Source organism: Zalophus californianus, chromosome 9 (genome assembly GCF_009762305.2).
Source record: "Zalophus californianus isolate mZalCal1 chromosome 9, mZalCal1.pri.v2, whole genome shotgun sequence".
Lineage (NCBI taxonomy): Eukaryota > Metazoa > Chordata > Mammalia > Carnivora > Otariidae > Zalophus > Zalophus californianus.
In genome coordinates this window covers 38,176,119-38,202,920 of record NC_045603.1, presented here as the reverse complement: position 1 = coordinate 38,202,920, position 26,802 = coordinate 38,176,119, and the positions used below count along the sequence as shown (strand labels likewise).

The 26,802-nt window shown below is 34.0% G+C and overlaps 1 protein-coding gene across 8 annotated transcripts in view; it reads left to right on the top strand.

The window, feature by feature from the left end:
* The window catches only part of PTPRQ (protein tyrosine phosphatase receptor type Q), a 243,858-nt gene that overhangs the window by 51,711 nt on the left and 165,345 nt on the right, over positions 1 to 26,802 (top strand). For 7 of the 8 annotated variants that reach the window (XM_027595088.1, XM_027595090.1, XM_027595089.1 and 4 more), the window contains 9 exons: positions 970 to 1,130; positions 1,946 to 2,057; positions 2,727 to 2,953; positions 5,323 to 5,392; positions 10,914 to 11,113; positions 12,251 to 12,500; positions 14,124 to 14,252; positions 16,161 to 16,307; positions 22,311 to 22,483. In XM_027595088.1, coding sequence (XP_027450889.1) covers positions 970 to 1,130; positions 1,946 to 2,057; positions 2,727 to 2,953; positions 5,323 to 5,392; positions 10,914 to 11,113; positions 12,251 to 12,500; positions 14,124 to 14,252; positions 16,161 to 16,307; positions 22,311 to 22,483 — 1,469 coding nt within the window. Of the gene's footprint in view, positions 1 to 969; positions 1,131 to 1,503; positions 1,599 to 1,945; positions 2,058 to 2,726; positions 2,954 to 5,322; positions 5,393 to 10,913; positions 11,114 to 12,250; positions 12,501 to 14,123; positions 14,253 to 16,160; positions 16,308 to 22,310; positions 22,484 to 26,802 lie in introns of those variants that run through there. The other variant, XM_035721848.1, reaches the window with a different exon arrangement.

Sequence of the window (26,802 nt, the reverse complement as noted above, 5' to 3'; positions counted from 1 at the left end):
TCACTGATATGAGGAATTCTTAATCTCAGGAAACAAACTGAGGGTTGCTGGAGTGGGGGTGGGGTGGGAGGGATGGGGTAGCTGGGTGATAGACATTGGGAAGGGTATGTGCTATGGTGAGCACTGTGAATTGTGCAATACTGTTGAATCACAGATCTGTACTTCTGAAACAAATAATGCAATATATGTTAAGAAAAAAAAAAGAAGAAGATAGCAGGAGGGGAAGAATGAAGGGGGGGATATTGGAGGGGGAGATGAACCATGAGAGACAATGGACTCTGAAAAACAAACTGAGGGTTTTAGAGGGGAGGGGGGTGGGGGGATGAGTTAGCCTGGTGTTGGGTATTAAAGAGGGCACGTTCTGCGTGGAGCACTGGGTGTTATGCACAAACAATGAATCATGGAACACTACATCAAAAACTAATGATGTAATGTATGGTGATTAACGTAACAATAAAAAAATTTAAAGGAAAAAAACAATTTGGACAACCAACAGATTTTAGCAGGTAAAGAATATCCCAGAAACAGATACATAAATTGAAATACCATTTCTGATAATTATATTTAAAAACTAGTAACTATTGGGGCGCCTGGGTGGCTTGGTCGTTGGGTGTCTGCCTTCGGCTCGGGTCATGATCCCAGGGTCCTGGGATCGAGCCCCGCGTCAGGCTCCCTGCTCCGCGGGAAGCCTGCTTCTCCCTCTCCCACTCCCCCTGCTTGTGTTCCCTCTCTCGCTGTCTCTCTGTCAAATAAATCAATAAAATCTTTAAAAAAAAAAACAAAAAAAAAAACTAGTAACTATTAAAGATTTAGATGCCTAACACCATTGTGTGACCAGAGATAATTTAAAGGACTCAGTGCTTTTTAACAATGTGGTTATATTTAAATCTGACAGATTATTGACTTTCATTTTTTCTTTGAATATTTAGGAGAATAACTCTATTTCAAACCTCTATTTTTCAATATCAGAACCAGAAAAACCCGAGAAACTTAAAGCCTTCAATATTTCCACACATTCCTTTTCTCTGTACTGGAGCCTGCCCTCTGGCCATGTGGAAAGGTTTCATGTGGATCTTGTTCCTGACAGTGGCTTTGTTACTATCAAAGATCTTGGAGGTGGAGAGTATCAGGTATAGTTTTCATTGTCATACTTGCCGAGCCAACTTGTGTTTATATTTGGTCCTCATAGGAAAGTTCTTTATGAAAATCATTCACCATGAACACTTACTCCTTTGAGAGTTTTTAAAAGCATAAAATGAAGACAAAAACACTGATGCTGAATTGATGAGTGTGAGTTTCAGCATGGGTGGACTGTTACCTTAGCAACGTCTATGCCTTTTTTTTTCTTAAGTCTTACCCCGAACCTACAGCCAGCCATCCAAGGGTTCATGAATAGTTTAACAAAGAAAGGGCAGAGCTATTGAGTAATCCAGTCTCATTAATTGTGTACTTGCCAGGAGGATCTGTCTTTAAATCATTAATGCAGGCAACATTTCTCTCTAGAGCCATCAATGTGATTCCACTGCCTGAAAAATGTAATAATGATGGATTTTCTTATCATTTTTCTTTTACTTTTTATTGGAACTTCAGAGACACAGGTATTTCATATATACTCCTAAGAATGTTAAGGAATGGGCTGTAGATTTCTTAAGACTCTTAAATAGTTGTTTCTTGTGACAACAAGCTAGAGCGATTGAAATACTGATTTAGTTTTTGATAACACAGTATGTTTTATAAGTTTTTATTATCTGTTACTTGATAAATAGTTATGTGATAGAACAAATTTATTATATTTTGCAATAATATGGAACTTGGAATATTTTAAACAGTGCAGAGTTATTGTGTGAGATGTTACTTTATTTTGTTGTTGTGATAGATTTATTGTTTTAGCTTTCTTGTTTTCCAGAAAGAGTTTTAACGCAATTATTTGTTTTTGGTGTTCTAGGTTGATGTTTCCAATGCTGTTCCTGGTACTAGGTACGATGTAACCATCTCTTCTATTTCTGCTACAACATACAGCTCACCTGTTAGTAGAACAGTGACAACCAATGTAACAAGTGAGTATATGTTTCCTTTTTTTATGAAGTATTTTTAATGAAGTATTTGCAGCTAGTATAAATCTATTGGATGGAAATACTTACATTAGCACCATGTGCCTTATATACAGGAAAACAGGTTAGTAATTAAAGCAAAATGGAAACTTAAGAAAGTGATATCTTTAAGACCTGTGTTCTAATGGGTTTTTAGCTTTCTTGACTTTCAGAGAGTAGATAATTGTACTTGTTTGTGAAATGGATCAGAGAGATGGCTAATGGTAATATTTAAATAATACAGAGTCATGAAAATGGACTCACTATACTTGCTCAGGAAGAATTATTTAGTTTGTAACACTGTGTTCCTGCTTTCTTAGTTTTATGTGTAAGCTTTGCACAAATAAGTTTCTCTTAAAAATGATCTGGCATCAAAAGTGTATTTGGCATGTAGTATGTGGTAGCATTCCATTTTTTACATTCTTATAAAAGAATGTTTCTGGTATCCCCCAAAGCATTTAATCTTTTTTTTTCTTTTGGTAGCAAAGCTCTAGGGAGGATAAAGTCACATTTGAGATACCATTAGTCTTTGGGAACTTCAAAAGTCTACATTTGTAAAAACTTTCTTATTTATGATTGTGAAAATACAATAATTGTTTGACCTTTTAATAACTTTTTTTTTTTTTTTTTAAATAGAACCAGGGCCTCCAGTCTTCCTAGCAGGAGAAAGAGTTGGATCTGCCGGGATTCTTCTGTCTTGGAATACACCACCTAATCCAAATGGAAGGATTATATCTTACATTGTTAAATATAAGGAAGTTTGTCCATGGATGCAAACAGAATACACACAAGTTAGAACAAAGCCAGACGGTCTGGAAGTTCTTCTTACTAATCTTAATCCTGGAACAACATATGAAATCAAGGTAATATTTTGTTAATATTTAGTATTAAGTACTTCATATTAATGCTTAGTATTAATTTTAAAAGTGAAGGAGATTTTCCCACCAGCATTTAAAGCTGAACACAGCCAAGTGATTGAAGAATGATCATCTGAGTCATGACCTCAGGGCCCATCTGGGCTCTTAAAATTTGAACAACTGTTGTAATCGCTTTTCATTTTTAGGTGTATTTATATAATTTATTTATTTTAAAAACATTTAACAGCAACTTTTTCAAATAATAAATCAAGTTTAAATTACATAATTTAGGCTTAAGAGTAAAAATATTCTACTTTTTCATTAACCTTTAAGTTATCTTTGTTATTTTTCTCTTAATCCTATTGTATTTGTGTGTCTGTTATCAAAATTTGAATAATGGTATGAAAGTTTCTACTGAGCCAGCTTTTTGGAGAACAATGAATTCAATTCAGTTCCATTCAATAAGTGTTTCCTGAACATTTATTGTGTCTTTTGTGTTTATAAAAATTTTCAGTTCTTTACAATGTTTAATATGCAAAATTAAACATCTTATTTAGAAATTAAAGAAGAGCATATAAAAAGCAATCCTAAATTAGGCCATATGAAAATGTTTACAATTAAGATATATTTGTGATATTTCCAGAGTATAGTAAAAGATACAGATATCTTTTTGATCCTTTCTATTTTCAACATAACATCGATATGTTCTTTGAGCTTTTAAGATAATTGAATATGGAGAAAAAAATCTATAAAAGCTGTATAAATATGTGATAAGACATAACTGAGATGGCTTTCTGGATGGTAAGAAATGATGGGAAAGAGAGAATTTGCCTGGTGTGGGGGTTTCCTTATTGGAAGCATGCCTATTTGTGAAAGCAAAGCACACAGTAAGAATTAGAGCTTCCCTATAGTAGGGATCCCCCATATGAGAACAGTTAAAAGGAAATTTTTACTGATGCAAAAGTCAAAGTCAAAGATTCGTGATGGCTATTTCATTGCAGAAACATGGGTAAAGAGTAGGAGACATTTTCTAACTGACACATAAAAATGGCATAGTATACTTATTTTCTGTCAACAGCCCATATTTAGATTAGTTTATATGTTAAAATATACCATTGAAGGTAATATGTAAAGATTAAATTTTAATGTGATAAGAAGCTGTTACAGACAGAAAGGTAATTTAGCTAACCTAGTTCTGCTTAGATCTATTTTTATGGAGTTTGAATTTTTATTCCTTTGAATTCTCTTATTTCAGGCCTGTTGGGAAGCCCTTATTCTTCTTTTAATCCCACACTTTATAAATCATTGTTGTGACCTTTACGCTGTTCAAATAAATGTTAGCCATTGCAGAATTCCAAAGGGTATTTCGTGCAGTACATTTGATATCTTCAAATGTAGATATCTAATCTACATAATCTGGGGAAAAAAAGTACTTTACATGTGTTATTTCATTTTGTCCTTAGAACAATTCTATGACATAGATGTATCATTATTCGCATTTTAAAGAGAAGGAAAAGGTGACTTAAACTAGGACCAGTAAATTGCCTACAACTACTCATTTAGGAGTTGGTGGAGTTCTATTTAAACTAAGGTTTTCAGACACCAGTTACAGCATTTGGAAGAGCATTAAGAGTCTTAATCTCAATAATGACATTTCTCTGCCTATTCTAGTCTATTTGGCTAGGCTATCTGAGTCAAAAATAATTTTTCTATCTTTTAAATTCAGAATACTTAGTCTAACTGATTAAGCTTATTTTTAAAATTGTTTTCTTGAGTATGTATTTGACTGATTAGATTGTAAACTCTAAAGCCAGATACCATATATATGGTTTCGTATTTGTTACAGAAATAGTCATAGTGTCTGGCATGAAGTGAAAATAATGGAAAGAGGTTGAGCTTTAGAAATAAGCATGACTTCAGTGGAATTCTGGAATTCCTGTATGACTCAGGCAAGTTACTTGACTTCACTCCACGAGTTTCCTCATCTATAAAATTCTGATCAAAACACTTTATGCTTTGATAATGTGGATAAAATGAGATACATAAAATTTCTAGGAGATTTCCTGGTACGTAAAAGTTGCCCATAAATAATAACTGTTACTATTAATACTACTAATTGACTATAAAACTTGACTATTAATTTTTCCATTAGGAATTGAAGAAATCTGTTGAATCAAAAGGCTGCAAATATACCCTTAGGGATAATGGAAATAAGGAATAGCTACATGTGTGCTTTCTACTTTGGGAGTATTGCAGGAAGTAAGGGAAAAGTGTCTTTATCATTTGACTTATCAACAAGTCAAAATTTTATTATTTCAGATTCTGTTTAATTAGAGAGTAAAAAGTTTGAACGTAATTCTTTTGGTCTGTTTTAGGTTGCGGCTGAAAACAGCGCTGGTATTGGAGTGTTTAGTGACCCATTTCTTTTCCAAACTGCAGAAAGTGGTAATTTGCCTAAATCATTTGTTCCAACTTAACTTAATTATGAGTTTTTGTCATTTAAAATAAATAGGCATATAAACCAGATAATGGTGTTAAAATCCATAGAATCTTCAAAAGCATGGCCATTCAATTACTTTTAGAGTCTTCTTGAATAGTTATTCATTAAAATTATATATTTTTCTCTATGATTATGAAAGCAGTTAGGTGTTATCTTAAAAAAAACTTTGAAAAAATAAGAAACAGACAGTAAAAATTATCCATGGCCTTGTCATATAAAAACTCTTTTACCATTTTGGTGCACTCCTGGCTGGTCCTTTTTTTCTCCCATGAATATGTGTCTGTATGACTATATATTCATAAAAGTAGCCTTATGCCAATTATGCAAGTTTATAGCCTACTTTTTCCTGTTAATACCAAATCATACACACTTTTATGACATTAGACTTTTGGAAATATAGATTTTATAGTTATATTATTCCATAACATATAGTCGTTATCAAACCAATTTAAGATACCTCCCTTCTTTCAGTGGTGGAGAGGAAAGAGCCTGATGTACCATTGATGCCTCTCATAGTATACTCTACCAGCAAATTGTGCCAGCACTACATCAGAATGCATCCTGAATCTCACCCTAATTGCAAATCACTCTAATCTATTATCACTTCTTGCCTGAACAATTGAAAGTCTCCTTACTGGTTTTCCTGTTTCCAGCTTACCTGCCTACAGTTCCCTTTCTCCACATAAGAAACATCATCTTTTGAAACATAAGCCAGACCATATTGCTTCTCTCTTTGCTTTTTTTTTTTTTAAGATTTTATTTATTTATTTGACAGAGAGAGAGACACAGTGAGAGAGGGAACACAAGCAGGGGGAGTGGGAGAGTGAGAAGCAGGCTTCCTGCGGAGCAGGGAGCCCAATATGGGGCTCGATCCCATGACCCTGGGACCATGACCTGAGCCGAAGGCAGATGCTTAATGACTGAGCCCCCCAGGTGCCCCTGCTTCTCTCTTCCTAATAGGGCTCCTGTCTTACTTAGAATAAGACCGTAAGTCCTTCCCATGGTCCATAGCACTCTGGATGTTCTTTTCCCTCTCTGATCCATCTCTGACATACTCCCCTCCCTCCAAATACACCATCCATACCTATCTTCCATCAAAGGACCTTTGCACTTGCTGTTTCCTCTAACTGGAATACTCTTTCACTAAATATCCGCATGTCTCTCTCCCCTAGTTAATTCAAATCTCACATTACTTTCCTAACTACACCTTGTAAAATAGCCTCTATTTCCTCCTGTCCATCTCTAGTCCTAACAAATTATTTTTCTTCATTGGACCAGCCTGATATGTTACATATTTACTTGCTTATTTTTTATTGTATATATCAGCCTAGTAGAACATAAGCTTTATGATAAAAATAAGTTAGTGATTGGAGGTGCTTTTATTTATTTAATAATTCCTCTATTTACTTATAATAGCAAAATTTAGAACCAATAAATGCAGTATGGTTAAATAAATAATGGCATCTCCATTCAACAACAGGTATTTTCTGTGGAACTTACATTCTTGTGAGCTAGGATACATGAGTTACTAAGTAATATGTCAGGTTACTGATAACTGCTATAAAAAGAATTTCCATAATTTTTTGCAACGATAAATGTTTTACATATTTAAAAGATAAAAATCTTCCAGTGAACCACTTTATGCCAAAGGGATAAACTGAAATGGGCCCTGTGTATCTAGAGAGGATAATGTAATGGCTCATGTTAAAAAACATGCATCAAGCTTTGTGGCCTAGTTTCTATTTGAGACTTTAGAGAATCATATGAAAACATGCTCTATTCCATAAGAAGTTAGAGAAAATTCAGGAGTTTATTTAAAATTAGAAATTAATGATTTATGAGGTTTAAATTACTCTTTTTGATTTTGAGCATATTGACTTTCAAATTATTTGTACAACTAAATAATCCCACTAAAATTCAAGTGGGAAAATTATCATTTGAAAATTAAATATTCATTAGGGTATAAAATAAAAATTTATTACTTATGTTTTTAAGTTTTAGGGAAGTTAATTGGAATAACTTTTGAATGACATGAAAAGTTTTGTCTTCTCATTTATTGTGTGTTTTTGGGCATATCAGATAATTATATAATTTCTCTTGCCCCTATATTGACTTTTTTTTTTTGGTAAATGTAAAGAGGTAAAAACATAATGTAAATATAAATTTAATTGTGTCAGTGTTCTGCAGTTTTTACCCAAGTGCCCCTTTTTATTACTTACGCTATAAAAAACACAAATTTAAGGAATAGTTCAATGGAATAAATAAGCTGCATTTTTTATTGTTAAATCAGAAGGAATTTCTTTTCCCATGAATAAAAATACTCTTGGGAAGAGTATACAGGTTAACTATTTATGCCATACTGAGTTGATGTTGCATCCACAGGCACAAAGATCTCAACTTCTTAACTTCCCATGCAGCATTATTTCAGGTAAACATAGAATTTATTTTGGCTTTAAGATCTTAGAATGCACCTCCATTTTCAACTTGATGGATCTTTAGAAATGTAGGAAAAGTCTCTATATTGGATTTATGAAGTTTCTTTCTGGCTCAATAAATGTATACTTTGCAGAGTGTACACTTTGAAAAGTCGTAGACACCTTCACATACCTATACAAATTTATGCATGTCACTAGTCTAGATATATCCTCAAAGTGTTGGAAGACACTTATCTGAAAGATGAAATGACTTTATAAACAGAAATTTTTGATACCACAGTGTCAAACCTTTACTTGGATCAAGATGGATAAGTTCACTCTATGAACATCAACAAATAATGGGTTTTGGTACATAAAAGGCCAGTAGTAGAAAATAGAATATTTAAAGTAGGGAAAGACCTACCAACTACAGAAAAGAGCCAGGATTATTCTTCAGACATGATGAAGTCATAAACAGAAAATAAAAGCAGAAATATTTAATTGAGACAAAAATTATTAAAGCAAGTTAATAAAATACCATTTTTTCACTAAATGTTATTTAACATATTTAATTACTTTCTTTTTAAAAAATATTTTATTCATGTATCTGAGACAGCATGAGCAGGGGTAGGGGCAGAGAGAGAGGGAGAAGCAGACTGCTGAGCAGGGAGACCGACAGGGGGCTCTACAGGGGGCTCCAGAGGAGCTCAATCCCAGGAGCAGGGCTCGATCTGATCCCAGGATACTGGGATCATGACCTGAGCTGAAGGCAGATGCTTTAACTAACTGACTGAGCCACCCAGGTACCCCAGCATATTTAATTACTTTCTATGTATTTAATATTTCTGGTCACTTTTTAAATATTTTGAGATCATGTATTTAATAAAGTTTTGGTTACCTTATAAATTCAAATTTCTCTATACTTGAGTAGTTCCCCGTGACTATTATTGAGGCTCATTTGAAAATGTTTAGAAAACAAATTGCATTTGTTTTTTTGTATGTATATATTTAATTTGTGTGTGTGTGTGTGTGTGTGTGTGTGTGTATCAGGCATACTTAAAAAGATTTGTATAGTTTACACAAATAAGAAATTTAAAAGAGTGATTGGGATTCATGAAGAGAGTAAAATGTTGGTCACCAGAGGATAGAGGATGGAGAATAAGACCGATGTTGTTTATGGGTACAAACTTGCCTCAAGTAATAAATAAGCATAGATCTGGTGCACAGTATAATGAATATAGATAACAATGCAATATTATAGTTATGTGATATTATAATTATGTAATATGATAGAAATACTAAATATTACTACAATAGCAGTCATAATACAATATGGAAATGTATCAAATTCACACCTCATACATCTTAAATTTATTTTATTTTATTTTTAAATATTTTATTTATTTGAGAGAGAGAGTATGAGCAGGATGAGGGGCAGAGGGAGAAGCAGACTCTCCACTGAGCAGGAAGCCCTATGCGGGACTCGATCCCAGGACTCCCGGATCATGACCTGAGCCGAAGGCAGACGCTTAACTGACTGATGCTTAACTGACTGAGCCACCCAGGCGCCCCACACATTAAATTTATACAGTTATATGCCAAATATATTCAGTTTTAAAAAGAGATTCATGATAAAAGTTTTAACTCATAATTTCATAGCATCATATATTTAACATTTTAATATTTTGCTTTATTATATTTTATCCATCCAAAAGAAATTCAAATATTAAATCTTCAGTGTCAGACAGTTATATTGTCATTGTCCTTCTTAAGCTTTAATTAATTACATTGATGAGTTTTTCTTGGAGAAAAAAAGTTCCATCCATCATTCTATCCATTATTAATGATTAATCATCCTTCCAAATTGTTTTATTTTTTCCCATTAAAATGCAGCTGTCTTTAAGTTTCCTAGTTTCTCTGGTTTAACTCATATCACTCATATACAACCTCTTTCCCACAACCTAAGTACCTTATGTAACTTATATGGCTTTCATTTACAAATCATATTTTGGTATTCTTCCCTACAATGTGCATTTAAACTCTAATTATTCAGTATCTTAATAGTAGGCACCTCTGTTATCACTTATTTTATTTTACCACAGACATGCTGTTTTGTTTTTATTTCTCTCAATAGTGATTTGTCATGTTCTATATTCTGAAGGATCTTGATTACTTGCTCTACTTTGTCAGTTTTGCATAACTTACCTTGAAATTAGTGGGCATAATTTTCATTCTGGCTTCATGTTTGTCTCATCTCAGCTAAAATAGCATATAGATTTTTTTAAAAAAATTTTATTTATTTAAGAGAAAGAGAAAGAAAGAGAGAGAATGAGCACAAGTGGGGGGAGGGACAGAGTAAGAGGCAGACTCCCCTGATGAGCAGGGAGCCCTACATGGGGCTCCATCCTAGGACCCTGGGATCATGACCTGAGTCGAAGGCAGATCCCCACCCAACTGAGCCACCCAGGTACACCCAGCATATAGATTGTTATTGTGGTTTATCAATAATTGATAATAAAGTATCATGAATTCTGATGAAAGTTGATTTTGAGGTTGTATAAAACTCAAAATAAAATAACCACAACCAGTTGGGTGCTATTCACTTTATATTAGACACTAGATATTTACGTTGGTTGGATAATTGTTTCAGTTTGCCACTTCTTCATTATCTAAGCAATCTACATAATTCCAAAATATTTTAGGAGAGGATTTGTTATTCAAATTTGTTTGTATATTCACAAATAACTGTTGATTGGATATTTTTCAGACTTATTTGAAATAGTTCACCAATGGATCCCTTAGACAAATAATCCTAAAGTAAAACTTATTTCCCTCTTAAACACAACTCTGTGGGCTCAAATTCCAGTTTTTTATCTTAGGTAAAATTAATTAAATATATTTCAAAAAGTCTCACCCAAGTAGATTTTTTTCTAACAGAGTATATTTAATTTTATATGACATGAGAAATATAACATCTCAACATTATATAAGTGCCATTCTAAATTTTATATCAGTGTTTTTTCCTTTCCTTCAATCTCTGTCTCTTCCCCAGCTCCAGGAAAAGTGGTGAATCTCACAGTTGAGGCCTTTAACTATTCGGCAGTAAACCTGATTTGGTATTTACCTCGGCAACCAAATGGCAAAATTACCAGCTTCAAGATTAGTGTGAAACATGCCAGAAGTGGAACAGTAGTGAAAGATGTCTCCATCAGAGTAGAAGACATTTTGACTGGGAAAATGCCAGAATGTAATGTAAGTATTATGGAACACTTTCTGTGTCTCAGAAATTTTAGTTGTGAGCTTATAACTTGAAGTTTCCAGTATCTGGAAACTTTTTTAACCTCAGTGGTTATTAGCTGTTTCATTCCTTATAGTGTTCAGTTATAGTATCATGTTATACACAATTGACTGTATTCAAGGTAGAATAAGGTAAGGGTTTGAGAATTCAAGAGATAGAAAAATCTCACAGGGAGCTCTGAAGAGACTTCATGAAAGGAGTAGCATTTGTTAATGGACGTTGGATTGGCCTTGGTGTAACGACAGGGCAGATCATGTAAGGGGAGTATTTTGGGTGGAAGATATTTTATAAAAAGACCTGAAATAGGAAAGTATAGAATATCACTGGAAAAAAGATAATATTTCCACATGACAGGAGGAGTAGGGAAGGCAACAGTCAAAGTTATGTTTGTGGAAGTAGATTGTTTTTGTTGTACATATTTTTGGTGAAGAATTTATGACTCTAATCATTTATGGGAAATCCCTGGATTTCCAAAAATAATCTAGATGATCTTTGTGATATTATTGATGGAAAAACAAAGAATATTACTTTTGTTTTAAATATGGTAAGTTATAAAAGTCTTAAAACCTTCTTTTTAAAATTAGGCTGTATTTTTAATATACACACTAACATACATACTTGCATATATGTACAATTGGCTTTATCATTTGAGTATTTATGAGGAAAAAAATGATAGTACCAGTGAGAAAGTGACTTATGCTTGAAATTTCACAAAAGGGAAAATAGTTTATCTCTTTGGTTCTTGCACTTTTAAAATGAATTTTAAAAATTCTTACCAATGATTTTGCTGTCGCTTTACCTTTATTCTAAGCCTTTTGAAGTCCTATTCATAAGAAATATGAAGGTATAAAAAAAGCAATAAATATATTCTGTTCTAACACTGTAAACATAAATGGGTATAATTAAGTTACAGCAAATTTGTCCATAACTTGAATAGATAATAATCTATTAAAATCTTAATGAATCATACACATACACATAAATTTAAGAATAATATTTATGCTATAAAGGAAAAATAAATGAATTACACTTCTCATGTTCATCAAGAGATACCACATTATTTTTCTATTGCTATTTATTTTATTTACTAGGAGAATAATGAATCTTTTTTATGGAGTACAACCAGCCCTTCTCCAACCCTTGGTAGAGTTACGCCTCCATCACGTACGACATATTCGTCAAGCACGTTGGCGAGGAGTAAGATAAGCTCTGTGTGGAAAGAGCCTATCAGTTTTGTAGTGACACATTTGAGACCTTATACAACGTATCTTTTTGAAGTTTCTGCTGTTACAACTGAAGCAGGTTATATTGATAGTACAATTGTCAGAACACCAGAATCAGGTATGGTTTCATTTTTTGTATAGGTCGAAAAAACAAAGAATTAAATTAGTTATATAATAATCTTTCATTTTTTCCATGTAGATATTTTTGTTAAAACTTTCTTTCCCTTCCAATAACATTTCCCCCCAATAATAGATCATGGGCATATCATCTGGAGCATCTTTAATTTCAGTACTCTTTTACAATACTAACATAAACATCTAAAAAGAGAAAGGAGATTTGAAAGAATGGATTCTTGAGCTAATAACCATGATCCTATGAACAGCTTTTATTGTTCTTTGATCTGAGCAATTTTTCTTAATCATCTCTGCCCTTCTCCTTATCCTATAATCATCTACAGCCTCCTCTCACTGATACTGTTATAACCAAATGTGGAAGTAACACCCTTAGTGGCAGAAATATGTGATTCACATTTCAATATTAGACAAAAATAGTACTTAAAAAATATACCTATTTATCTCCTCTTTGCACTGGGTTTCCCTATGTGAAAAATGGAGACAGCAATAGTACCTCCCTTATGGTGGTGGTGTTAGGATTCAATGAGTATAATTAGATATTATTACTACTAAATTTGAAGACTACACATTTCTAGCTATGAGTGTTTATATATTTAATTATGGGATTATAGTATTATATATACATGTAAATTTATGTAGTTACTGACACAATACCATATTAAATATGTAGTATCAGACAGTCATTTGTGATTGGTAATTTTTGAGGTTACTGGAAATTATTACTGGTAGGGTAATTTCCCTAAAGCACAGTATTTTTTTTTTCTGATGACATAGCTGTCAGCTTTTATCATTTCATCACATTACGTTTGAAGTTTTTTCTTGATTTAAATAGTCATCTTTGAATCATACCATTTTCTCCTTCAATACTTCTTATACATTTACAAAGTGAAATTTAGTAGACAAGAACTTTGACTTGAGAAAAATATTTGGAATATTTCATTTCAATCAAAAGAAAGTAAAACGTAGGAACACACTTGTGAAAAGTAGACTATTTTTAAATGTCATTTTTTTTTTGAGCATGCCGTTTTTTTTTAAATTTTTATTGTTAATCACCATACATTACATCAAAAATGTCATTATTTTTATATGTTACCAATGTTACCTTAGAATCTTCTAACTATAGGTTATAAATTTCCTCTCAGAACCAAATACAAATATTGATGCAGAAAGTGAAGATCTTTGCCAATAAGGTAATGTAGGTCAAGTTAATTCCCTGACCCTTCTACCTGTGTCCACCAGGGGGAGAGTGTTTTTCAAGTCAGATGCCCAGGCCTGGTTGAATTCAATATATAAGTGTGTTATCAAGACAATGTAACTGTGCAAGGAACAATATTGGAATGAAATGAAACACCCTGTGCAGTCATATACAACATTAGATTAAATTAGTAACTGTTGCAAATAAGTAGTTCATCTGATGATCCAGCATGTCTTATTTAAATTCTTCAATTCGTTCATTTTTCCTTTTTTGTAAAATTAAAAAACCCTTTGCTCATAGTGTGATATTTTATTTTCTTTCTGACTTTGTGTTTTATTGTGTGTATTTAATAAGATGCTCATTTATTTTAAGTATATATTATTTATTCATTTTTTTTAATAACCATTTTAGTGCCTGAAGGACCACCACAAAACTGTATAACAGGCAACATTACAGGGAAGTCCTTTTCAATTTCATGGGACCCACCTACTGTAGTAACAGGGAAATTTAGTTACAGAGTTGAATTATATGGACCATCAGGTAAGTCTCAATCAGTTTTGTGTTTACATTTTGGAGTAAGAATTATGCAAAATATGATAGTATTATCAAACGCCTTAAAAATACCATGCTCTTTTTTTTTTTTATAAGATCCTACAATTGAAGCAGATAATAGAAAAGCAATAAGGGAGGTGAGACTCTTTGGACTTTTTGTTTAAAATCATAAATAAACATACGGGTGGCAAAACATTGTCCATGTTCCATATTTACCTGAGGAGAAGCTGAAAGAATGAGATAACTCCTAAGAAGAAAAGTGTTAGAGTACATACGTGTCTTCAAATGTTTGAACAGGTGGACCTTGACTTACTTAATTGCAAATATATTTCTGAAGAACAATGGACTTCAGTTAGATCAAATCTCTGCTTAGAACAATGAATGCATTTCTAATAATTGGAGCTCTCTAAAAATAATATAGGCAACTTCGTAATGTAGCAAGTTCTCCATCTTTGTGAGTAAGCAGGACCTGGACGTCCCCTTGTCAGATATTTTGAGGGGTTCAAATATTATTGCTGGATGTCAATTAAGTAAACTCTAAAATTCTTTCCTAATCTGAGATCCTATGGTTCTATGAAAAAAAATCAGCCAGAAGAGTAGAGAGTGATTGGGTCACGGAAGTTGAGTATGGGGCTAGGCAAAATTTGGGGCTCCTTTTAGGTGTTGTATTGAATAAAGTGATATCAATCAAAGTGGATTTGTGTTTTTCTCCAGCTCCCTTCAACAAGAGGAGGGCAATGGAATGGAAGGCTTACGTAAATGTAGTGATTATAATTGACAGTGCCATTGAGGCTGGATAAGGAGTGGAAACCGAGTGGTGAGGGACCAAACCAAGCAGAATAAAATAGTTCATAATAAGATCAACGGATTAGAGATCCCAATGAACTTAAAGAATTGTTGCTTCAGGGTTCTAGAATAAGTGAACAGGAGATAAGAAGGAATAGTCAGAGAGAGTTTCACAAAATTGAGGTCATGGAAGATTCGCAGTTACTGGTAATAATGATGTCTGTGGGAGTGGCTGAGATGGGGTGGTGGATTAGATTATTTGAGGAGAGCTGGGAGTGTTTTAAGGATCAAGTCTAGGGATCCTGAAATCACCACAAATTAAGATGGTAGCACGGAAGACAGTGACATTGAAGCAGGCACTAAATCATCCAGCATGAGGGCGAGTGACCATGGGCCTAGAAGGTCAGTCACAGCAACAAGGAGGACTGGCGGAAGCCATCCATGACATGAGATTGAAAGCTGTGAGCTTTGGTAAGGAAGGAGGTGGGTTGGAACACATACTATACCCGAAGGCCTCATCGCTTGATGACAGTGGGAAAAATTAGATCATTTGGGGTGGCCGCAGGGAACAGAAGCCGTGTTTTTTTGGGGGAGAGCCAGGTTTCAGCTACAGCAAAGAAAGAAAGAAGTATTCAGAGGTAAAGTTGAGGATTAAAAGAATTTTGATGATGGACTATTTAAGGAGTTTTGCTCAGAAGCTGAACTACAAATATTTTCTAAATATGTCTTTTTATAGAAGACAATGAAAATATTTAGCATTTTAATTAACTAAATTTATGTATAAAATACTGTCACTATTTTAATATTAGCCAAAATCTAATGTTTTCTTTTTAAAAAATGTCAAAAAATAACGTGGTAATTGGATAGGGCTTTATGATTTAATAAATTATTTTGAGTACTAGAAGATTTTCATGTTGTTTCCATTGTTTTAATTAACCTGATATCAATGTACCACTAAGGTAAATGTTTGAAACTTGTAATAATTGTAATTACAATGTTTTAAAATTGTAATAACAAACATTAATTGCTATTCTTGGCTCTCTACTTAAATGTGAGAATGATTGCATGCCTAATGAGAAAATAATCTATGGTATCTTTTGGTTTCTGCAGGTCGGATTTTGGATAATAGCACGAAAGACCTTAAGTTTGCATTCACTAACCTAACACCATTTACGGTGTATGATGTATATGTTGCAGCTGAGACCAGTGCAGGCATTGGACCCAAATCAAATATTTCAGTATTCACGCCTCCAGAAGGTTAGAACATCTTCTTCAGTTTGTTCATAAGATATTTTACTCTGCTTGTGGATTTTATTGCATTGGTTAGACATTATATTAGAACCTATTTGGTTTATATTTATTTAATTCATGCTATTTCCTTATCAGATTACTACCTAATGCATTCCGAACATGTGTTCCTCAGAACATTAAACCCAGCAGCATGCTTGATAGAGGAACTGGAGATCAAGCAAGATTAGAAAGTACTACATGTAGTATCAGTCTGTTTGTGACTCACAGTGAAGACTGGCAAAACCTCATGAGGTCAAAGGAAACAAACACATTTAACATCGTTTGACTCACATTGTTCAATGTAGAATAGATTTTTCTCACAGAATGATGTTTAGGCGAATCCATATATCCGCAATACCTCTAACAAAATATGTTTGTAAACAAAAGGGTATTTTAAGCAAGTGAGGATTCCTAGAGGGTGCATAATACAAATTTACCAGCACATCCCAAAATAATTAAAACAATAGCTCTCCTAAAGAAAGTTTTTGTTTGCATGTATTAAACATCACAGTTATAGATGTTTGAAAAATGTTCCCTCATTGTCTCACTGCATATTTTCCTGGCCCACATCAAACTTGCTAAAATGTCTTCATTTTTACTTAGGGATTGCAATTATTTGAGAAGATCACAATTTTATTACAAGTACATTAACATTTGGAAAAGTTTCCAGATTTTGTGTGATAGCTAGCATACAGTAACTTGTAAATTAAATACACACATGTGTGCAAGTGCACACATGCACATACAACTGCATACGTTCATCAGAGAAATCACTCAAGTATTTGACCATTAGAGGGCAGCAACTATTAGGGAATTTTGTAGTCCCCGTCAAAAAAAAAACCGTGGTAGTACTTTGCTGTTTAAAGAATGAAAAAATTATGTTTTATATCAATTTCAAATGAAAATGCTGATGTGTATATGATTTCAAACACAGATTAAGGAAGAGATGTATACTTACAAGCAAAAATATTCTCATTTTTTTCATATTAATATTTTTCCATTGTATTTCTGTCAGACGAATCTTAGTTCTGTTACACCTTAAATCTCCCCTTCACCTAATAAATGCTCTTAAGCATTTCTTAGAAAGCTAGACAGCCTTTATGAATGGCTACCAAAAACAGCAGAGTGACCTGGCCCTCATCAGATTAGAGTCCTTGAGTTTGATTTTAATAGCATTTTCTCAAACAACTTGATTGACCAACTAATTTTTATTCTTATGTTATACAGTTAAATAAATACAGAATTTTTGTCTTCCTTAAAATCAAGCCAGTTTTGCCACCCCTAAACTGAATCTGCAATCTAAGATTATTGTTTTATTGTCATTATTCTATTATTGAAATATCTAGCATTTGACAAAAATAGGGAAATAGGTAATATATTGCCACATATGATGTCATGCTGTTGATTTTGGACATTATTTAAAGAGTTCATCCCCCTTTACTTTTGCATTTTTCTTTATTCACAAAATAATAAATAAAATTTTAAGGACGTTGTTCAATATATTTCACATGGCTTATTTTTCTCACAAAATTAATTTGAACAAATGACTCTCTTTGCCTTATGTAATAAGCAACTTATTCTGAGTTTTATCTTACTACCCTCCTGACCATATCCAGGTTGCTCTCAGGGGGTTCCACTGGCAGCAGGTGGGCTCCACTAAGGGCAGAAATGGCATGGTCCTTATCTCTGCATGCCAACCTTCCTCCATGGAGCTCTCTTGGGGTAGTTCAGACTTAGGAAGGGCTTCAGTGAAATGCTCTGGCAAATGCAGTAGCTTTTCAACTTCTGATAACACTAATTAGTCCTAGTCCTGCTAATTAAAACTTTGCAATAGGGGATCTTTAAACTATATGAGAACAATCTAATAATGTACTAGAAGTATATACTTTCAGTTAAAATTGAGATCTTAATTTTAGACTATTCTTTTTCATTTATTAATACAGCAAGGTTCTTTGTATTCTAATTAAGGCTACCCAATTTATTTTCTTCTCCGTATTTAAAAGTAGACTATAGTCTATTCAAAACTGCACTAGGACCAATTTTTAAATTAATGTTCTTTTAAAACAACTGGTGTTCTTTTTTATTAAATTTTATTTTATTATGTTATGTTAGAACAACTGGTGTTCTAACAAATCTACAGATATTCATAGAAAAATCTTGAATTGACCTCTTATAGACAGTGTTATATGCTACTATGGTAATACAGGGCTGATTTCATTAACGCTAAGGATGTTATGGTCCACAGCCTACTTTGATCATCAATGAAAATCAACATCATGTTGTTATGGCAGTATTCCTATACATTTCATAAGATTCCCATGTATACGTTAATATTTTACTGAACAGATTTCCACATAGGTATGAAGAAGAGATGGTTTTGGAAAACAATGATAATTTAATAATTTCCAGTGTTACAAAGTGTCATGGAGCTGCCTATCGTAAAATGAGACAGTGCTATTGTATATAACATAGGCACCAGCATTTTCTTATTATTTGCATGGGGGGTTAAACAAATCTTAAGTAAAACTTTGTTGCTTCAATATCCCCTAATAACTTTTCTGTCACTAGTATCAAATATCTCATAAGAAGGTTAACATAATTTCTTAAAAGCAGAGTATTGAAATCCATATTTATTCTTCCATAAACAGACTATGGAAGTGAAGACTTTTGTCCTTCAACTTGCTACTTTCTGCAAATAGAAAAATCTTTTGTAGGGAAATCACTGAGAGACTCAACTTTTCAGGGTTCTCAATGACTTTTGTCAATAGATTTTTTTCAAAATTAATTTAATTTAATTAAAATTTAATAAATTAGGGATGCCTGGGTAGCTCAGTTGGTTAAGCATCTGCCTTCAGCTCAGGTCATGATCCCAGAGTCCTGGGATCAAGTCCCACATCGGGCTCTTTGCTCAGTAGGGAGCCTCTTCTCCCTCTGCCTGCTGCTTCCTCTGCTTGTGCTCTCTCTCTCTCTCCGACAAATAAAATCTTTAAAAAAATTTAATACATTAGTTTAATTTGCTAGACAATGGCAAAATTTATTTTATTTTATTTTTAAAAAGATTTACTTGAGAGAGAGAGAGAGCCAGGGGAGGGGCAGAGGGAGAGAGAGAGAACCATAAGCAGACTCCCCGCTGAGCACAGAGCCCAACACAGGGCTCGATCTCACAACCCTGAGATCATGGCCCCGAGTTTGGGACCTGAGCCGAAACCAAGGGTCATATGCTCAACCAACTGAGCCATCCAGGCACGCTACATAATGGCAAAATTTATTTTAATGTATTTTTTTTTTGCCCCAGTACCATTTGTTTCCATTTTATTTTTTCTAATACTTTTTCATTTGAAACCTTAAAATCATTTGGAACATTATTTATCCTTTATATGTCTATTCTGTTTCTCATTTATTAATAAAATTTATAGATGTATTGACTTGAGAATGATTCTTAGGTAATCCCTGTGGACAACACCTCAGAATTGATGCTGAGCCATGAATAATTGCCTTGTGTATTTGATTTTCTTTAGTTAATTTGGTATCGATATTAAAGGAGTTTGATTTAATCCATACTTCTCTGGTTTCCTCATAAGAATTTGTGGTGTAACAGATCAAGTATCTTTCTAAGGACAAGAACAAGGACAAATGGAGTCGTTTCCTTTATCCCTCAAGCCTTTTTTCTTTCATTGAAAAAAAAGAGAGAGATAGCTTTACAGTTGTTCTTACACAGGTTTGGGATACATTTTTAGCATAATATAGAACCACTTAATCTTTACTTGAACTGTAATTTAAAAAGGCATTGTGTCATAGAGCAATACTTACTAAGTTATATTGGAAATCTTGTAAATTAGAAGATTTAGTCTTCTCTTCGATTAAATAAGGGACAGTAGAAAAATGTATATATACACACACACACATATACACACCTTTTTTTTTTTTCTTTTTTGCTGTACTGGGTAGTTTTGGGTATTCCACTAGTGTGTTATATCAAATGGAAGTGACACTTTACTTGTTTTTTTGGTAGGCAGCGTTTCCTTACCTGTTAATCTGATCAACGTAGTCATTAAATTTGTTTCTTCAATTGAGGTTCTACACAAGGTCAAATTAAATGGAAAAATGCCAGATCTCTTCCATGAATTATGTTATACAATACTGGCCAAGGCTTTGTTTACATAGGAAGTCTAAAATAAAATGTAGAAGAAAGGTGGAATGGGAGCTTTACTATTTAAATGGCTGTGTTATTTTCATAATACACAGTTGATTGGAAAGTTGCTCTGCCTTTGAAAATATGTGTGTTGGCAAATATGATAAAAACATAAGGACAAATACATGTTAGGGACAATATATATTTTATATATACTTATACAAGAGGTAACCTGTGCAAAAGGTTTTTATCTATCTTTTTTCTCACTCAGTCCGCAAGTGCCTAGAATAGTGACCAAAAGACGAGGGCTCAGTCTGCTGAATTATGGAGTGAATCTACAAGTATGGGGTCCTAGTCTAGGACTCTTCCTCCACCCTTCCAAGGTCCAACTGTTTTTCCTTCAGATTAGAAATTCTGTGTGGAGAGATCAGTCTAAAGAGTTATCCTTCTATATAAAGAAATGTTGTAATATTTTTAGAAAAGGAGATTTAAAGAATTAGCAAGTTACAGTTGTACTTTCATGTTTATATCCCAATTTTGAGCACAGGTGTTACTACGTGCTGGACATGAAAATCTTGGCTGCAGTAGGAATGAAAATCTCAGGCAAGAATGACTCATTCATTCATCTAGCCATTAACTATTTAAAAACATTTAGAAATATTTGTATTGTTACAGTATTGAGGGGGCTTTTTAAGTGGTTACTTCATAGAGACAAAGAAAAAAACTCAGTCTATGGAATGAGAACTCCATACAGTTTCCTATATGGTTAAGGTAAACATAATTATGTTAAGTAATTTTAAATAATATTTACAAGAGTTGTGACATTAATTTTCAATTCCTTTCTGTTATCTTAAAAGGGAAAAGGGTCCTTCTCTATTTATATTATATCCCTAAAGTGCCTCTGTTCTAAATGATATGAAATAGCTTAGGGAAATGAATTTGATGTTTTATTACATCTTGATCATAAGTAGTTATATTATTTTCTTTCTTGAGAATTTCATTCAAGGTTGCTTATGGTAACCTTGCATAGTAATAAGAATAATATAATTTTACCCATTTTATAGATTAGCAAACTTAGGGGAGGGGTTAATTGGCTATTCATAATCACACTAGCTATAAACAAAAAGTAGACAAAAGCCCAGGGCATGTTTATCCTTGATCCATTATTACCACTCCTGTGGTACTGGGAGGTTTACTGAATGTCACTCTTGGTCACTTTCTAACTAGAATTTATGTAAGTACTTGGTGCTTTATTGTAAACCAGTTGTTAGTTTGTTTCTGCTTCTCTTTATTATTGAAAAGAGTAAAGGTACCTGAAATTAGAGACTCACATAATTCATTTGTAAAATCAGCAGACCAAAATCAATCAACTCTTCAAGCAATCTCATGTCATAAATTGAAAGACAACCGAGTTGAATTTACCAACTACATTTCATTTCATACAAAGTCTTCTGGATATTATTTTTTGATATGTTGTTATAATTTTATAAACCTTTCAAGGTTTCTACTGGGCATTAATCATCCCTAAACAGCTTTCTCTGGGAAGTTATTTTGATTAATGAATTTGTTTCAAACAAATATTATGACATTTTGATTTGAGGAAATTACTCCATGTTATCCTCTTTCTTATTTACATTTTTGAGAACAATCTGTAGAAACTTAACTTTATCTATATATTTAAAGAATCTTATACATATTTAATTGTTAATAAATAGTAAATCGTTTTAGTCTAATAGACTTTCTTACAAATCTTAAATGGTGAGTTAAGCATTTAGGGAATTTTTAAAATTTAAAAATATACTTTTAAATTCTTCCCTCCTTCTTCATTTTTTTTTTAGTTCCAGGTGCAATATTTGATTTACAACTTGCAGAAGTAGAAGCTACACAAATAAGAATTACTTGGAAGAAACCACAACAACCAAATGGAATCATTAACCAATACCGAATCAAAGTTCTAGTTTCAGAGACAGGAGTAATTCTGGAAAATACTTTGCTCACAGGAAAAGATGAGGTATTCACTTTCATTTCACATTGTGTTGAGCCTTTTCTCCTTGATTTTGGCCCTGATAACTTAGAGGACTTTCCAGCATTCAAACATAAAATATTTCACAAGCATCATGGTACAAAGTGAAGTAAATTTGGGCTATGTTGATAATCTAGCTAGGTCATATTTCATTTTAGAACATACATTATTAGTTAAATGCTATTATTCTTTTTCAGCATATAAAATGTTAATTGAACAATTAAGCAGAACTAAAGGTGCTTCCATAAGTGAATATTATTATGGTAATTCAGTTAATGAATTGTTTAGAAACTCCTGTTATGATTTAAACACTCCTTCTAGGCTTGCTTGCAATTTGGAACAGTTGCCAGTGAGGCACAGTATTTAGTAGTGGTAGTTGGTAGATGACTTGTCCTGTTCAGTCTTTGGGAGCTATTTTTTTCAGAGCTACCTCATTTTAACAAAGAACGAGGGTATGTTTGATTAAAGAAAGCAAATGGTGGCACCTGGGTGGCTCAGTTCGTTAAGTGTCTGACTCTTGGTTTTGGCTCAGGTCATGATCTCAAAGTTGTGAGGGCGAGCCCATGTCCCTTTCCCTGCAACGAGGGAGTCTGCTTGAGGTTCTCTCTCTCCCTCTCCCCCTGCCCCTCCACCTGCTCTCTCTCTCTCTCTCAAATAAATAAATAAATCTTAAAAATAAAAAAGAAAGCAACTGGCTAAATAATGGAGGTTAAGTCATTCATAGATATAAAAGGACAATGTGTTTGCCTCTATTCACAATGGAAATCTTATTTTTTCCCCTTGGTTTCTATTAGAAGTACAGGCCACACTGGTTTCCCTTTCCCTTTCCTGCCAGCAGACTAGTCACATCCAAGTATGGGTACAAAAATCACATGTGAATCCAATCACAGGCCTTGCAAGAGCTACCTGATGGCTATTCATCAATTGGCTTCTACTGTTTTGGTCCAGAATCACTGCTTTTTCTAGCTGTGCTATTATTTTTCCCCATACATATTGTCCACTCTATTTCTAGTCTCTGCTTTCTTCCACTTCTTGTACATACTTGAAAATTGATGTTACTATGTATTTAATGCACTCTGGCTGCCCAGGATTTATGACTCCAAATTATTCACCATCTCCAGCGCAGGATTAAAATTCAATCCTATGTTTACTCCTTTTCTGTGTGTAAAAGATGTGAGTTATGCTTTCTCTTGATACTCTAGTTGACAACTCAGGCAAAGGGCAAAAGCTTAAACCTTTGCTCCAGCTGAGATGGTCTTAAATTAGATAGTTAGCTGTTCTGGGACTAGGTGACAGATCTCCCACTTCTGTTAATGACATCTGTTGAATGTCCAGACACACCTGTTTTTCTCTTGAAGCTAAGATGTTCTAGAAAGACTTCTTTGCGATTCTGCCTCTGTCTATATGGCTTGTAATCCCTGTGATACACTGAAGAGAACATGAGCTTTGGGGTCATATAAATATGGGTTTATATCCTGGTCACTTAATGGGCTCTACAGTAGAGAATTGAGAACATGGACCTAGGACGCAGAATGCTTGGGTTTTAAACCTTGGTTTTGCCATTATGGTTGGTTTAACCTTAGGAAAGTTGGCCTGACCTCTCCCAGTTTCTCTCTTCAGTTTCCTCTTCTCAAGGGTAGAGATTATAAGAGTCCCTATAACAAAGGGTATTAATGAGGATTTAATTGGTTAATGTCCATAAAAGAGTTTAGAACAGTATGTGGTATGTGGTAAGTGCTATGCTAAATTGTTGTGACCTGTTGTGATTATTAATCATGGCATTAGAACTTTCACCCTGATTGACATATATTATTAGTTTCTTTATCCTCCCTCAATAAAAGGACACATTACGTCTCCTTATTTCTATGATGGTATCTTTCTTTATTAGATCAGGCCTATTATTGATATTTCTGTTTTACCATGAGACTGATGTTTGGGTTCATCTTTCAGGAAGTTGATCTGGGGAGAGAGATATGGCAGAGGCTCTAAATCCAAATGGACTTGGTCCTAGCCTTGGCTCTGCCATTTACGAGCTCTATAACCTTGGACAAGTCAACTTTTGGAGACTTGGTACCCTCATTTTTAAAGCAGGACTTATATACCCACCTTACAGGGTGAGGAGTAGGGGAGATAATAGATAAAAACCTCTGGTTTAGTGTATTCATTTATTACCCTTCATCTTGTCCTTGATACCGGATAAGGAGTCTTACCTTTCATTCACTCTTCTACTTCTCAAAGTATGGCCTCCGCACCGTTTCACAAGATTTATCTAAGTTCTTGAAATCTTATTAGAAGTCACCAGTGACCTCCTAAGTGTCAAATAATGTGGTAATATATTTTTAAGTGTCCCCATCTTCATTGTCTCCTACAGAATCCATTTTTCTGCTCTCCCACTTTCCAGCTTTTGAGTATTTTCTGCCTCATGCTTCCTCCACTTTCATATGCTATGACTTGTAAAACTTTGGTCTTGTAAAATGAAAATTGAAACAGCTAGTTCTCCTGTCATTTTCTAACTCCTCCATTATAAAGGTGCTCCAGACAGTTCTGTTTTCAACCGCCTTCTTACACTTTCTTTCAATGATCACACAATTTCAATCACAGCTTCCTACCTGAATGATCCCTTTGCCTTGCTTTCTACTCTGGTCTTTCTCTGACACTCTATTCCTAATGGCAACCATTTGTAGGGAAGTTCTCTCAGGGTTTATCACATCTGAACTCATTTTCCCTCATAAAACAAAACAAAAATCCTTTTTGGGATAATGGCCTGGTTCATGACCAGAAGGAAGAGACAAAGCTGGGATTCAGCTTGGAACAGATACTGGACAGAGATCAGGGGATGGCGATGGAGACCTGTGAAGGTTTTCACAGGACACACAAGAAGAAAGCCCGTCTAGACAATTAATAGTTTCAGTTATGAAGAACAAAATCTGGAAAGAGACTAATTTGAAGCCTAGATACCAAATAACTAGTTTCAGAATTCCTTTATTTCTTGGACTGGGCACACCACAGCTTTCTGACCTGAAGGTCATTGTCTAAGCACTGAGAAGGTCCTTATGGTGCTTTTACATGCCTGATATTTCTCTTTTCAGATATGGCATTGTTATTCTTTCTGTCATAAAGGCTCAGAACCATGGGGTTACCTCTGACTTGGGTTATACTTAGCATTCAATAGTCATTCAATATTAAGCCAATTATTTTTACCTCCAAAGGGTGATTCATACATCTATATTTCATTCCTGTGCCCCCACTGCAGCTCAGGATTGCATAGTTTCTTGCCTGGACTATTATCTTTCTGCCTTAGTTTTCCATTATTGTATAACAATTTGCCACAAACTCAAGACAACTCATATTAACTTATTATCTCATAGTTTCTGTGGGTCAGAAATCCACACATCTTAGATGGATTCTCTACTTAGGGTCTCGTAATGCTGCAATCAAGGGCAGACTGTGTTGTGTTCTCGTCTGGTGGCTTAACTAGGAAGAAGCCATTTCCAGACTCAGAGTTTCAGCAGATTTAACTTCCTATTGACTGTAAAACTTAGGGCCTCAGCTTTTTGACTGGAGACTAGCCTTAGTCCCAGCTCACAGAGGCCTCCACAGGAGAATTGTCACAAGGATTTTCCCAACATGGTCGGTTATCTATTTATTTATTTATTTATTTTATTTTTATTTTTAAATTTAATTTTATTATATTAGTCCCCATACAGTACATCATTAGTTTTTGATGTAGTATTCCATGATTCATTGTTTTTGTATAACACCCAGTGCTCCATGCAGTATGTGCCCTCCTGAATACCCATCACCGGGCTAACCCATCCCCCCACCCCCCTCCCAACATGGTCATTTAGTTCATCATGCCAGCAAGGGCATGATGAACTATATGGTATAATGTAATCATAAGAATGACATCCTCTCACCTTTGCCTTATTTCATTGGTTAGATGCAAATCATAGTTCCCACACAACAGGAGGGGGTTATACAAATGCATGAATAGCAGGAGGTAGGAATAATAGGGGGGCCACATGAGAGACTGTCCATCACACACTCCCAGCCCACTATTTTATATTTCACACATATATTAGAATAATCCTTCCAGATTTAAGTATATTATTTATACTTCCCTCTAATGAGAAGTAACTAAATAAGAATTGAGAACAGATGGGGAAGGTATATATCTATTTAAGAAATCTAACTCCTTAGTATCATTGCAGAAAGTCAATCACCCTTATTGAAAAATTTTTTCCAGGGCCTTTTATGGTTTGTTTATTTCTTAATAAATAGGGGTTATTTGAGCATGCTGAAACATG